At 42.0% G+C, this 15,227-nt stretch overlaps 1 protein-coding gene across 4 annotated transcripts in view; it reads right to left on the bottom strand.

Annotated features, from left to right (window-relative positions):
- LOC126267965 (testis-specific serine/threonine-protein kinase 3) overlaps window positions 1–15,227 on the bottom strand; it is a 176,776-nt gene that overhangs the window by 67,499 nt on the left and 94,050 nt on the right. For all 4 annotated transcript variants that reach the window (XM_049973304.1, XM_049973307.1, XM_049973306.1 and 1 more), the window contains one exon: window positions 3,839–4,443. In XM_049973304.1, coding sequence (XP_049829261.1) covers window positions 3,839–4,344 — 506 coding nt within the window. In that variant the 5' untranslated portion in view covers window positions 4,345–4,443. The remainder of the gene's footprint in view (window positions 1–3,838; window positions 4,444–15,227) is intronic.

The following is a 15,227-nucleotide window of genomic DNA, read 5'->3' as shown; positions in this document are numbered from 1 at the left end:
ACTTGCAAGGCGTAAGAAATCGAATTTTCATAGCGATGTTGCTTAATTGTGATAGACATTTATTTTAAAGAGTTACACAGAGAATTTATTAGCAACAGTATTTAATTTTTGCTTGCAAAGTTGGAGATGTCTCACAATATATGGTAAGTAGTTGTATCATTTCGAAATATCAATTCAGACCTTATCTTTGTAAATGTTTCAGTGTTACTATCGTTAGTCATGTATGCATAAGCAGTCCATAGTTTCCAGAAATACAACTGCACAGATTGAATACACACATTTTAGATACTTCTGCAATATAAACATTACATTTTCTGACACACTTTAGAATACTGTGACTCCATAGAAGTTGATTTCAGCGTTATAGCGTGTTTTTCTTGTAGTGAACCTTAACTAGATCCTACAGAATCCATGTAAACATCGAATTTTTCACACTGCTGACGTATTTTCCAGACATTTTACTTTACTGTGACGTCGTAGATATGGGAACATGATATCGGAAACATGGTCTATAAAGCTTTTAGACAGCCTTAGGAACCTTAGCTTTGATGGGAAACTGCTGTTATGTACATAGCCTCCAGTATGCCTTTGTCATCTGTAATAATAGAAGTAACTGTCAATCAATGTCATCAATTATATGTTTCTAGTGACTAACATGATTCATTATTTTGCCCTCCTAACCTGGTGCTTGAGAACAATTTAAATGCTGAATATTTACCCTGAGGATGTATTACGATTTATATCAAGATTGGTCCTACTTACAGGGTGTTTCAAAAATGACCGGTATATTTGAAACGGCAATACAAACTAAACGAGCAGCGATAGAAATACACCGTTTGTTGCAATATGCTTGGGACAACAGTACATTTTCAGGCAGACAAACTTTCGAAATTACTGTAGTTACAATTGTCAACATCAGATGGTGCTGCGGTCTGGGAAACTCTGTAGTACGATATTTTCCACATATCCACCATGCGTAGCAATAATATGGCGTAGTCTCTGAATGAAATTACCCGAAACCTTTGACAACGTGTCTGGCGGAATGGCTTCACATGCAGATGAGATGTACTGCTTCAGCTGTTCTATTGTTTCTGGATTCTGGAGGTACACCTGGTCTTTCAAGTGTCCCCACAGAAAGAAGTCACAGGGGTTCATGTCTGGCGAATAGGGAGGCCAATCCACGCCGCCTCCTGTATGTTTCGGATAGCCCAAAGCAATCACACGATCATCGAAATATTCATTCAGAAAATTAAAGACGTCGGCCGTGCGATGTGGCCGGGCACCATCTTGCATAAACCACGAGGTGTTCGCAGTGTCGTCTAAGACAGTTTATACCGCCACAAATTCACGAAGAATGTCCAGATAGCGTGATGCAGTAATCGTTTCGGATCTGAAAAATGGGCCAATGATTCCTTTGGAATACATGCCCACATGCATATCGCTGTCATCAATCCTGTGCACTATATCGTTAGCGAATGTCTCTCATGCAGCAATGGTAGTGGCGCTGAGGGGTTGCCGCATTTGAATTTTGTATCTATAGAGGTGTAAACTCTGGCGCATGAGACGATATGTGGACGTTGGCGTCATTTGGACCGCAGCTGCAACACGGCTAATGGAAACCCGAGGCCGCTGTTGAATCACCTGCTGCACTAGCTGCGCATTGCCCTCTGTGGTTGCCGTACGCGGTCGCCCTACCTTTCCAGCATGTTCATCCGTCACGTTCCCAGTCCATTGAAATTTTTCAAACAGATCCTTTATTGTATCGCTTTTCGGTCCTTTGGTTACATTAAACCTCCGTTGAAAACTTCGTCTTGTTGCAACAACACTGTGTTCTAGGCGGTGGAATTCCAACACCAGAAAAATCCTCTGTTCTAAGGAATAAACCATGTTGTCCACAGCACACTTGCACGTTGTGAACAGCACACGCTTACGTACAGAATGGCGCACCCACAGACTGCGTTGTTTTCTATATCTTTCACATCACTTGCAGCGCCATCTGTTGTTGAAAATTGTAACTACTGTAATTTCGAAAGTTTGTCCACCTGAAAATGTACTGTTGTCCCAAGCATATTGCAACAAACGGGGTATTTCTATCGCTGCTCGTTTAGTTTGTATTGCCGTTTCAAATATACCGGTCATTTTTGAAACACCCTGTAGATACTTCCAGAGTGTCAGTTTGCTTGTGTGTTTGTCTGCTCAGCGTAGTACTTTAGCTGACACGTCTTTTTCTGCATTAATAATACTTGTCACGTTCCTTTTTTTTTATTACATCGATTCCCTCTTAAACATCAGCTATTATCAGGCACGGAACGATGCATTGCAGTATAGACGGAATTTTCAACTATAATTTGGCGTACAAGTGTATTTGCAGAAATTAACTTCATTTTCTTTTACACTGCAAGTGTACATGAAATCAGATTAATTGACTTTAGCCTTAAATTTTTTTTCTTTTAGTTAACCTCAAATAGATACTAGATAAACCAATGAAGACATTGCACGTTTTGCGCTACTGACATATTTGGCCGCTATTTTAGAATATTGCGAGGTATTAGATGCGGAAAATAATTAAGTACGAGTCTGTTGCTTTTTAACCATACAGCAACCTATTGGTCGCAGTACGATATCGTGGTTCACAGGTCGAACTTGGCTTATTTTATGTTGCAGACATTTGCTAGTGACAGTAAGTATTCGTTGTCCACAGTACAGCCATCTGCTTGTGACAAGAGCAAGCGGGATTTGAAACAGAAACTGTTTTATTTCACGTTTCAGGTAAAATTCATTTTCAATCAACAAGAATTCATATTTTGTTATTTATATTTTATAATGAAATGTTGGTTTTTAATTATTTATAGAGCAATATACTCTCTACTTGTTCCAGTATTCCATGGCGAATGATACATAAGTAGCTTCAAACGAAATTTATCAATTAGAATTAAACGAATTTTTGGAAGTCAGCAATAACAAACATAGCTGACAAAATTTTGAACAAAATAAGATATTTTATAGTATTTGGCTGCTGAACAGGGGTGTGGGGGGATGTGGAGAATGGGGTGCCCCTCCCCCTCTCCACAGTACATACCCTTGGCATATGGCTAGGTTCTTGGATTGGTCGATAATGCTGAAGCTGATATGAAACAATTCCCAGTCCCCTCCTCTGCCCCTCCATGACCTTTGCACAATGGTAAAGGGTCTAGAGATTCGTTTGAACACCACAGTGATTTTTTTGGCATGGTCCTGTTGGAGGTGGTCTGCCGTTGTCTCCCTCCAGCCTCTGAACTGACTCACCCAGTGAGATGTCAAATGGCTGATGACGATGATCACATTTCAAATTAAAATGCAATGCACAGAAACGAAATTCAAAAAATAATACATCGTTACATGTACGCATCGATGTTTAAGTGTCAGAATACGAATAAAATATTAGGGTTTAATCTTTGGATGGTCCTGCGATTTTTTAAGCGTTTCTTTCAGTTCTAGCAATAATTCACATGTGTCTAAAATACCAAGTTTGATTGGGGCTTGGAGTCCATGTTAAACCATACATCCCCATATAACTACTTGGTTAAGTGCATTCACAGGTCCAAAGAAGGCACAGCCACGCCATCTCCAGTACGACTATGCATAGCAAATACTGTCGTGTTCTTATTACGCTTACTACAAAAAATCCAATAATTGTATTATACCAGTGTGAAAGTAAATTATTTTGACGATGATATTTTACATTGCCTTCTCTATTTTATGGGTCTTCTCTATTCGATAACGATTGAACAGGTGTAGCTTCCACAGGATCCAACATTACACGAAACAGACGAGAATGTATGAGTCCATAGATACGAACCTGCGAGAGAGGAGTATGTTTTCGCACTTGAGGTCCCGATGTGCAATGTTCTTGCCATGTAAGTATTGGAGTCCAAGTGTCATCTGCTTGAACCAAACCTTGGCCTGTTGCTCTGGTACTATTCCGTTGCGCTTTATGAAGTCCAGAAGGTCGCCATTATCCGCATAGCGCATGAAGATGAAGACGCGTGGTCCTCGTTGCAATATGCTGTGAACTTGAATTATGTTTGTGTTCTCTATTTTTGTCAAAATTTCCAACTCACGAGGGAAAAACTTTTCTAGGAAATCCTTGGGCGCCTTTTCTTTGTCGAATATCTTGCAAGCAAGTCGCATCTTTCGCGGACTTTGGCCATCCACGTAATCGGCAAGATGGACAGTGGCATAGGAGCCTTGTCCTATTTTCTTGCCTATGAAATAACCTCGTTGTTCTAAGGCATTTACTTCTGAAGTCCGAGGACTCACTCGGGACGTCATTACTTCCCCACTAGCTCCCAGGGATGTGCTCATAGGCCTTACACTTCCAGGAATTCATTGGATTCAAGATATGTAGTCCAGAGCGGCGGTTTTGTACTCCATACATCCAATTTTGACAATGAAGGCGGTGCGCTGAAAGTAAAACATTCAGAGAATGAGATATTGGCATACATTTCAGTTTCAGTTTGTATTCAGCGCAACGTTAGAAAGCATAAAACAAAGAATTGCGTTTCCCATCGCAGCTCATCTACACCACGAATTAAGAAGAGCCTTATTTAACACAAAGAATACTTGGTTTGTAACGGGAAATCTTGACTTCGCAATAACAAATAAAGTAATAACAAATAATTATTTTCTGTTAGAGCCATTGGAAAAATTGTACTGTCGTAGCTTATATGCAAAAGTAGCTACAAAACGAAAGCTAAATCCACTTATCAAAATCGGAAGTATGAGGAGAACGGAAATAAAATCACAGTCAATGAGTGTTCATGATAGTATTCTCAACTGGCTACCATAAATATACATTATTAGGTATAGATTCAGGAATCTGGATATATGTCGTGAGAACTTTATCGGCTAGAGAAATGGAAGTTTTAAATATTTGAGATTATAATAAGTAAGTAACCCCCAATCTCTAAGATAAGTACACTAGAATGAGATTTTCACTCTGCAGCGGAGTGGATTTGAAACTTCCTAGCAGATTAAAACTGTGTGCCCGACCGAGACTCGAGCTCGGGACCTTTGCCTTTCGCGCGCAAAGGTCCCGAGTTCGAGTCTCGGTCGGGCACACAGTTTTAATCTGCCAGGAAGTTTCACAAGTACACTAAATAGAAACACACGACAACGTTTACTACAATGACGTACTGTTAAACTTATTGATGATGTAGAGGGGGAAGGAATGACAGCACTGAACGGAAAAGATGATGGTACAAGCAATAAAAATGCTTAAATTGAGTAGTGGAATATCTACACATTACACAGTATGAGGGACATGATACAAACTGAAATGGGATTCAGGCATATCCGTATAGAAGAAGAAGCCAAGTGAACACAATAAATAGTTTATTGGTGCTGCACATTTTAGCGATTTTGACTGAGTTACTCACGCCGCAGTGTTCTTCTTCAGCTTAGAAAGAGCTACGTGAAAAATCCGTGCAATTCGCAAGTTTATTTACATATAAAATCCGACTTCGGAATTTTCCTTAGTGTGAGGCCGCAAGACTCGTGTGCGTATCTGAAGTTGTAGATTCGCATATTTTACTGTTCATGTCGCGTCTGCAAAATCTTTCACTGATTGTACCAGTATCCGTTTGTATTATGAAATGCTGTGAACTTTTGAACATTCGCGAGCGCTACAGTAACCTCTTATTGTTAAGACTTAAACATATGCTGCTTGTTTAAAAATTTTGAAAACATTACTTCCAAAACAGACGTTGTCTAATTTCACTTTATATTTACGTGAGGAACAGGTGATTTTTGAGAATTTTCGTATGTTACAGGTTTGAGTGTTTTGGATATGCAACTTATTTCGCAGCAAATAAGCGTGTTTGGTTCACAGTTACTACTATAGAATACAATCATCCTTTAATTTCATTGTATATCAACGCAAATAAACGCGCGTTTTGAAAATTTTCGGAAGCTACCATTGTCCTGTACATATTCTATGAGTAATTTGTAGTAAATTGGCGTTTGTGATAATAGTTACTATATCTGATCTTCCAACTAACATATTGTGCTACATCTAGTTTTACCTTAAGGTGTAGTAGCCCTACATATTATCTACATTATCTTAAATTAAGTCTGTTTTCAAGTTTGCTAACTACTCTAATTAATCTCAAAAAGTTTTAGAAAACTAATAATTTTTACCCCAGGTGTTTGCGTTGCCTTAATAGAAATATGGTTTTGTGTATTTGCTTCAATTCTCACATGGGTTTCGCAGCTATCAGCTCAACAGATTAAAAGATAATCAGCAGGCTTATTTTAAAATTATCTGTTCATTGTCCTGTAACACATTGCACTAGATAAAATGAAGCCCAACTGTGAATGCTGTTTTCGAAAACGGGATGAGTTGGTTGGCGTTCGTAAGAAGCTGCTAACCGCAGCTGCTGCGAATCGGTGTATTGGAAGAGCTCCCGAGAGTGATACCGGTACGAGAAGTACCTCACTACTATGCTCTCCTGTTGATCCTGTCTCCTCTGTAGAATGTACAGGATCTGTCATTACTCGTCCACTTGACTGCGAATCGCATTTCAATGGTAGAGCAAGGCATCCTGTACAGGGTGGATGCGGACCAGGGAGGACTCAGCATGGTGCACCTATCTACATTTACGTCTACTTAGCTACTCTGCAAATCACACCATATGTGCCTGGCAGCGGGTTCATCGAACCACATTCACAATAATTCCCTATTATTCCACTGTCGAACAGCACACTATAAAGACGAATACCTGCACTTTCCCATTCGAGCTCTGATTTCTCTTATTTTATTATGATGATCGTTTCTCCCCATGTATGTATGTATGTATGACGGAGAGACTTCGTTCCGCCGTAGCCCTCAATAGTTCACAGCCCACAATAGGCCACAGCAGTCCACCCACCCCACCGCCGCCCCACACCGAAACACCCCCCCCCCCCCCCTCCCTCCGGGGGAACGTCTCATACCAGATGAGTGTAACCTCAAATGTTTGCATGGTAGATTAATAATGGTGTACGCGAACGTGCAAACGGTGTTCGCGCAACAATCGCCGACACAGTGTAACTGAGGTGGAATAAAGGGAACCAGCCCACATTCGCCAAGGTAGGTGGGAAACCGCCTAAAAAGCAATCCACAGGCTGGCTAGCACACCGGACCTCGACACTAAAGCGGGTATTACACGACGATTCGCCGCAAACGGTACTGGTCTACCGCGACAGACATCTAGCTGTAGAAGGGGTGAAACTACTAAAATTTGCAGACAATCCGCGCGCCAGGATAGCGAGCAACTGTAAACTGTCGTCAATCCGCGCATGCGGACTAGGCAGCGATAACGCGCGTGCGCAAAAGGGGCAACCGCAGTGTTTCTGCTTGATATTTGCTTACTGTTCGGTGGCTAGTGGCTCATTTCAGATTTTCGTGTTGGGGATTTTCAGCGGTTTTTTTTCAGTAAGTAGGTTTTCATAAATGTAGAGAAAAACAATTTTTTTAGCTAATAGACTTACTTTTATACTAAGAAATGATAATTAAATCAAGACCCTACGCTGTCACCTGGCGTTGATATACATCAATGAGGACAGCTGAAAATATGTGCCCCAACCGGGACTCGAACCCGGAACTTCTGCTCACATGGCAGACGCTCGATCCACCTGAGCCAGCGAGGGCACAGAGCATTGCGCAACTGCAGGGATTTATCCCTTGCACGCCCCACGTGAGACCCACATTCTTAACTTATTGTCCGCACACTACATTCGTAGTGCCCCTGCCCATTACACTCTTACCGAGACCCGTAAGAGTTCGGGCAATGCGTGTGCATCCGCACAGAAGAAGAAGGTCTATGGCCTGTTAGCCTTAACTATACATGGAGATGGTATCTGTTCTTTCGGACATGTGCGAAAGAACAGATACGATCTCCGCACATTCTTTTATACTAGCTTCGTATTCTAGAAATGAAATGGGGCAAAGAGGTGTTAAGCGTCTTAATTTAGGCATATAGCGAGGAAAGGTATAAGTGTGACTTGCTGTATCATAATACGATTCGTCGGCAATAGTTTTTCTGAGCAGTATGCGTATAGCGCCACACGGTGATTTTCGATTCGTATCGTAATGCCTTAGCTTGCGAAAGTTCATGTTTGTTTTGATTACATCTCTTGTTTATTTCAGCATCCCAGAAAAGAAACTGGCAGTGATAGGCGACGAAGTCTGTGCAGTTTCGCCCAGTGCGATAGACGAGGACTGAAAAACTCTTGAGCAGCACTTATATACCATATATTCAAAACTTGGACAAATAACACAAGTACACCTTTAAGTATTGGCCCTTTCAAGTGTTGCAAACTGCAGTGCATACATCCACGACAATTTTTGAAATGGTGAGCCGTGTTATTCTGTTGCTGAAAGCTAGACTCTTAAAAGGTTTCCCATTCGCCAGGAAACGTAATGTTGCAACCAGCCAGTAACACAACAGGGCGTTTACCGGTATTTTTTCAGTGATCTAGTCTGGTATGATCAAAAAACGTATGATATTATTTAATTCTTATTTTCGAGAATGTGAGACAGCCTACCCTTCCTAAATCCGTCTTCTATCATAAACAGCAGCTACTCGAAACAGGCCATGTCCATCCTAACGAAGTTCCGAAATTCTTGCGGATCTTCGGGCCTCTGTTCTTTCACTAACAGTGAATATATATATTCCCCTGCCTTCGTCCCTTCTTTTCAGCCAGGGTCGAACACAACAACGTCTGACTTTTCGTTTTCGTCGCCGTTCTGCCCTAATCCGCATATTTACTGTCACTGCTAAGGTTCAAAATGGTTCAAATGGCGTTGAGCACTATGGGACTTAACAGCTGAGGTCATCAGTCCCCTAGAACTTAGAACTACTTAAACCTAACTAACCTAAGGACATCACACACATCCATGCACGAAGCAGGATTCGAACCTGCGGCCGCAGCGGTCGCACGGCTCCAGACTGAAGCGCCTAGAACCGCTAGGCCACACCGGCCGGCTCACTGCTAGGGCAATAGCTCCAAAAACAAGTGGATCCTCCATTTGCAATAAGCTGTATAATTGTAAATTTCAATATACATATACCTGTGTAACCAAGTGTCTGTAATTCAGGACAGTACTATCCTACATAAGAGAAAAACAGCTATTAATATACAATTGGAGTACGCATTAGGAGTGATTTAAAATGGAATCATCATATAAAGTTGATAGTCGGTAAAGCAGATGCCATACTGAGATTCATTGGAAGAATCCTAAGGAAATGCAATCCGAAAACAAAGGAAGTAGGTTACAGTACGCTTGTTCGCCCACTGCTTGAATACTGCTCAGCAGTGTGGGATCCGCACCAGATGGGGTTGATAGAAGAGGTAGAGAAGATCCAACGGAGAGCAGCGCGCTTCGTTACAGGATCATTTAGTAATCGCGAAAGCGTTACGGAGATGATAGATAAACTCCAGTGGAAGACTCTGCAGGAGAGACGCTCAGTAGCTCGGTACGGGCTTTTGTTAAAGTTTCGAGAACATACCTTCACCGAAGAGTCAAGCAGTATAGTGCTCCCTCCTACGTATATCTCGCGAAGAGACCATGAGGATAAAATCAGAGATATTAGAGCCCACACAGAAGCATGCCGACAATCCTTCTTTCTACGTGCAATACGAGACTGAATAGAAGGGAGAACCGATAGAGGTACTCAGGGTACCCTCCGCCACACACCGTCAGGTGGCTTGCGGAGTATGGATGTAGATGTAGATTTAGATTGTAAAAAACAATTTCTTATTAAATAGGAACCTTGAGCTCACAAAATAATTTGAACGTATGACGCTCCAGTATATCATACAGTCGCCCTTGAGTTGCGGGCGGTAGAACGAACGACTTTACAAGACATCAGACTGTTCTATTTTCTTATCGCGCGTATCGTCTGCTGCTCGCGCGATCCTCTGCTACTGCGCATGCGCCCTAGGTATATCCCGCGTGAATGGTATAATAGGTCGGAAGTGAACCAGATTGTAGTTACAGGTATGCACGTTAGGGGCGCTGGTTTAGGCGCATCGTATAAAACGGGCTTAACCCGCCAGGAACATTCGTGCTGGGGACCGGCACGCCTTCCCGCTCGGGAAGCAACGCGGACTCTCCCCATGGAGGTTGCCGTCAACAAAATATTTTCGCATTCGAAGCAGAAAGCTAGTGATCGAAATTCGATGAGAAGATCCTGCCGCTTCGAGAAACGCATATGTTTTAATAGCGTCCATCCCGAAATCCTTTATCATGTCCGTCACACTCACTCCCTTATTTCTCGATAATACAAAACGTACTGCGCTTCTTTGAACTTTCTCGTTGTACTCTGTAAATCCTATCTGGTAAGGATGACTCACAGTGCAGTAGTACTCCAAAAGTGGTCGGACAAGCATAGAGGCAGTCTCCTTACTAGATTTATTGCGCAATACTTCCTATGTGTTCTTTCCAGTTTAAGTTGTTTGTAACTGAAATTCCTACATGTTTCTTTCAATTTAAGGCCTTTTGATTTGACTGATCTATCGTGTAACCGAAGTTTAACGGATTCCTTTCAGCAATCATGTGGATGACCTCATACTTTTCATAATTTAGGGTCACAACTGCCAATTTTTGCACGCTACAGATATCTATCTAAATCTTTTTGCAATTAGTTTCGATCTTCTCATGACTTTACTAGACGATAAACAACAAAATCATCTGCAAACAATCTAAGATATCCGCTGAGATTGGTTCCAAAATCGTTTATTTTCCAGATGACCGCAGTTCGTGCGGAGCTACGGCCATAAAATGACGGCTAATTACTGATGAGCGTCCGGAAATGTGTCCGGTATGCCACTAGGTGTTTGGCATCTGGCAGGGCCATTTTGTCCGACAAGTTGCTGCTGCATTACGCAACGAATTTTGGGCTCCACTGCCGTTGGTGCCATGTCTTTCGCGCATCTGTTGTAAAATATGTGATTTGAGAACAAAATGTGTTTAAAATTTTAATTTCTGTTTTATTTGTCACCACTGTCTTAGTTTAAACATGCTGAACTACTGTACTTGTTAAGAGTCAGAATCCATGCCTGCCGTCTGTACATTACCAAAAATTAAAACTTAACAAATACTGTTTTTTGTATTTTTTAAAAAAATTTATTATGGTTGCTGCACAACCTAGGTTTCATGTTATATGCCTATGTTAAAGTACAATTAAAAAATTAAAACATTTGGCCTTTAGATTTCACTATTATTAACATTATACATGTCAACTAATCTCACTAGCGTACCGTTTTCTGAAATATATCTTATTGTCTTTACAAATTAATAGCATGATGCTACTTTTAGCATCGTTGTTTTAATAATCAAGCTTTACCAGTAAGCATCACGGAAAATGCGCGTCTAACGAAATCAGCCATAGATGGGAACTTAATGTTCTTTTGCAGTTCAGTTGAAACGATTGTCTTCAGCTAGTTCAAGTGGTAATAATGTAGCGGCACCATTGTTTAGGATAGGGAAAGTTAGTATTGTGCGATATTCAGAGCACGAGTTACAACCAGGTATGGGTCGGATTGCAGTAAGTTACGCATACCAGCAGTTGCGAAGGCAAACAGAGGCCACAGGGGCGCAGAACTGCCAGGGAGGGCGCACACAGCAGTTTCCATGACGCAAGTCACAGGCAGAGGAGGGCCACTGGCCAACCTAAGTGTTATGCATACGTGACGCGTCGCCACGCACTTGGCAAAACAGGGGCACACAGTCGAATATAAATAGGTGCCGTTTTCTAATGAGATTGATTCAAGTGTGGCAGCTCTCCTGGACGGCAGGGCACGTCACACCGCAACAGCAACAGATGGGGCGACAGCGTCCCAGTCCACGGCGGGTCGGTGGTTCGACTCTCTTAGGCCGACGAGGGATCTGCAGCCAGCCAGCGGCGGGCCACTCTTCGGCTCGCTACCGAGGGCAGTTGCCACGGCTCCCGACACACGCCGGAGACTTCCGAGGCGAGGGCTGCCGGATCGCGGGTGGTCATTGCTGCCGCGTTCTCAGCTACGCCAGCGAGGAAGAAGCACCAGCGGGGCCGGCCTACGGCTCCCGGCAGAGCAGCGCAGAGACAACGGGGACGGTGGCCACTGAGTCGGCCGTTGTTGCAGCCATCCTGACGTAATTGGAACTCTGCAGCTGGCGTACAAGGCCGGCACGACACAGCGTTGCTTTGCACAGGTTGCTTGGATGCTTTCTCAGCACTGTGGGGCCCTGTGACCCAGGCCGAGGTGAAAAGAGCACTGTAGTGGAAACAAATAAATAATTTCCAAAGTTCTAGCCGAGTTTTAATACAACACCTCCTGGCACCCCACCCACTACATTTGGTGTCTTCCCGCTACATTTGATCATCCTGATACATTCGGTGGCAGAAGCTTCCATTACAATAATCTGTATTAGTTTGGAGAAGTTAATTTCAGTTCAGTCATTACTGTATGCCATCCTTTTTTTGGAAGAATTTGCTCGAATTCTCGTCCCCTAGCTTATCATGACGCTTTTTCCCTTTACCTTGTATAAGGGCAGAAACAAATTAATACAGATCAAATCCTCTAGCCCCGACCAAGGTTTTCAAGGGATCTCTAGTTTATATTGTAAATTCGGAACTAGCAATATCCTCCCAAACAATCGCAAATGGGAACTTCTTTGCTCTCTCCTAGCTTGTTAAGATACGGATGATGGATGAAAAGAACCAAGAGCTCTACCAAAAGATCTGCTCATTTGTGTAAAATGAAAGAAAGAAGGAAAATAAAAAAAAATATCGCGGAGAGACAGTGGCGTTATTGTCAGCACACGCCACTGGCGAATCCCCTGCTTCTGATCCCTGTTAACGAGATAAGCACTATCACGACCTTAACGTACAGCAATACCGAACTGGACACATACGTCAATGAATCGGTTATAAATATGATTATGGTTCAAGAGGGGATCACATTGAATGGCTGCTCTCTTGCCTAGAAGCATAAATTATTCCAGAAATGAGAGAAATAATTGACTCTTCCATTTGTTCTATCAGAAATTCTTCAAAACCCATGTCTCCTTATGTACCATAATGGTATGGTATACAACTCTAGAGTAATCGGATGACGTAACGCTTCCATAACTCGTTTTGTTTACATCTCAGTCTCAATGAGGCTAAAGTTATTTTAGTGTGTCCTGTCACATTACTTTTCAAATGCGGGTATACAACTTCAACCTGAATTAGGTGGCTGTAGTATTGTGGAAGAATAATTACGCTATCCCCTTTCGCCCTAGCAAAACGAAAATAACGACTTTTTTCCATTGCGTTAATGAAAGAATACAATGTAAGCATTTAATAATGCCATCTACCTGGCCAGTGTGAACGATAGCTGTTATCCTGTCACCCTTTTTCAAGAGTGCATTAGCCCACTTCTCGTCATGTCACATATAAAATCGTACCTATATTCTGAATAATGTGTTACTGACAGCATTGGTATATCCAGAAGATTTAATCCTTAGGTACATAGGTTTTCTGAAGTAGAAAAGAACTGTTTTGAAAGAACGATATCTCACCTGTTGATAATAATCACGCACATACCGCCGTACTGCATATAGCTGGAATGCGTACATATTCTTATTCGTCTTCTGCAACCTATTTTCTTGCAGTGAAGAATGTTGTGTTACTGCTTCATAGTTCTCAAATTCTTTCTTTCCATTCTCCATTCCAAGTCTCAGCACAGTCCAATTATGAATGTTACGTGTGGCAGCAGTTCAGTAGCAGGCAGAAGAATTATGAATATTAGGTGTAGCAGCAGTTCAGTTCACCATTCATGCAATCTCTAAAATCGTACCTATATTCTTGCACCTCAGTTTATGATACCATGGTGACAGAGCACAAAAATTCGCAGTCCTGTATACAGATTGCAATTCTCTTTTCAGTTTTTGATATTATGAAGTTATCATGTGTGTTCTTGAACATCTTTCATAGCATTCACCACATTCCGAGACATCATACTAGTTCTATTTTAGTAATGCACGATAGCTAATGAAGACTAAACACCCGAATGCTCCAAAACAGAACTTCACAACGAGAGCTACTGATACTTGGCGCTATATCCTATTGTTAACAGGCGGCGTGGCAATACGGCGCACTGTCGCCCGAGCTGCTGATGGTCCACCACTAGTGACACCGAGACAACGAACGGCGCCATGTCTTTCCTGCGAGTAAAACGTGAAAAATCGCAAGTTACGTTCATCACGCAGCTTGTGGGACAACCCCAACATTTCTCTGAAACGGTTTAGGGATACCACGGAAAGTCTACACCAGGATAACCAAACAAGTAATCCCTGCTTCCGAGAATACGAGTCTTTTTGTTTTCCCTGCTGAATCATCTAGATGGTAGATAGGTACAGGAAAGATCTCTTCCTGTCTCAGACACTATAGCGCTGCTTCCATCGACATGGAACCACAGTGGCAACTAATCTAGACACGCGCAGAAGCCCTAGAGATTGTGAGATTCATTGCATTGTATAGTTCCTGCAATAACTGTCTATCATTGTTTACAAGTGCTAGTCTCAATGAACTCTCTTATGTGTTGTTTACTGTTGATACCGAAGCATCGTGGAGAATATTGTGACAGATGAATACATTGTCGTAATAACATATAGAAATGGTGCGTGGTCCTCTCTGATGAATTTCGCTTCATGTTCATACAAGTATTGGTGATGTAATGGAAGACGCATCACTGGTCAGCTCTTTGGAGGTACATCACTGTATATGATAACTCTGTAGAGTCACGTTCGGTTTAAACGTTGTAGCTGTGTACTGCTCCAGCAAGTAAGAATTCTCAATTTCTTGGTGTCTTTCTTGGGAGCACGGAGACAGTATATTAAATCAATTGTTTAGCGTCACTTCCTACCATTTATTTATGGTGATCTCACTGTTACTAGCCATGTGGCTCACAACATCCGAAAGTCTCCATCAGATGTGGAAACTAATCCTTGCCCTCTGAAAGATGCTGAATAGTTACATAATGAAAACGTGTGGCTTTCATAAGATTGACGTCTATTGCTCTACCAACTTTTGATCTATGCAGTGCGCCATCTATGCGTACTGATACAGGAACTATTTTACGACTCAATTCAGAACCTGTTTGATGGAATTTGTCGATGTGTCACTATTTGCGCTATTGTAGCCCCTCTTACCAATTCCAGCATTTTTCCTTCTGTGGTT

Source organism: Schistocerca gregaria, chromosome 4, assembly GCF_023897955.1.
Source record: "Schistocerca gregaria isolate iqSchGreg1 chromosome 4, iqSchGreg1.2, whole genome shotgun sequence".
Taxonomy (NCBI): Eukaryota; Metazoa; Arthropoda; class Insecta; order Orthoptera; family Acrididae; genus Schistocerca; species Schistocerca gregaria.
This window is presented reverse-complemented; position numbering and strand designations above follow the sequence as displayed.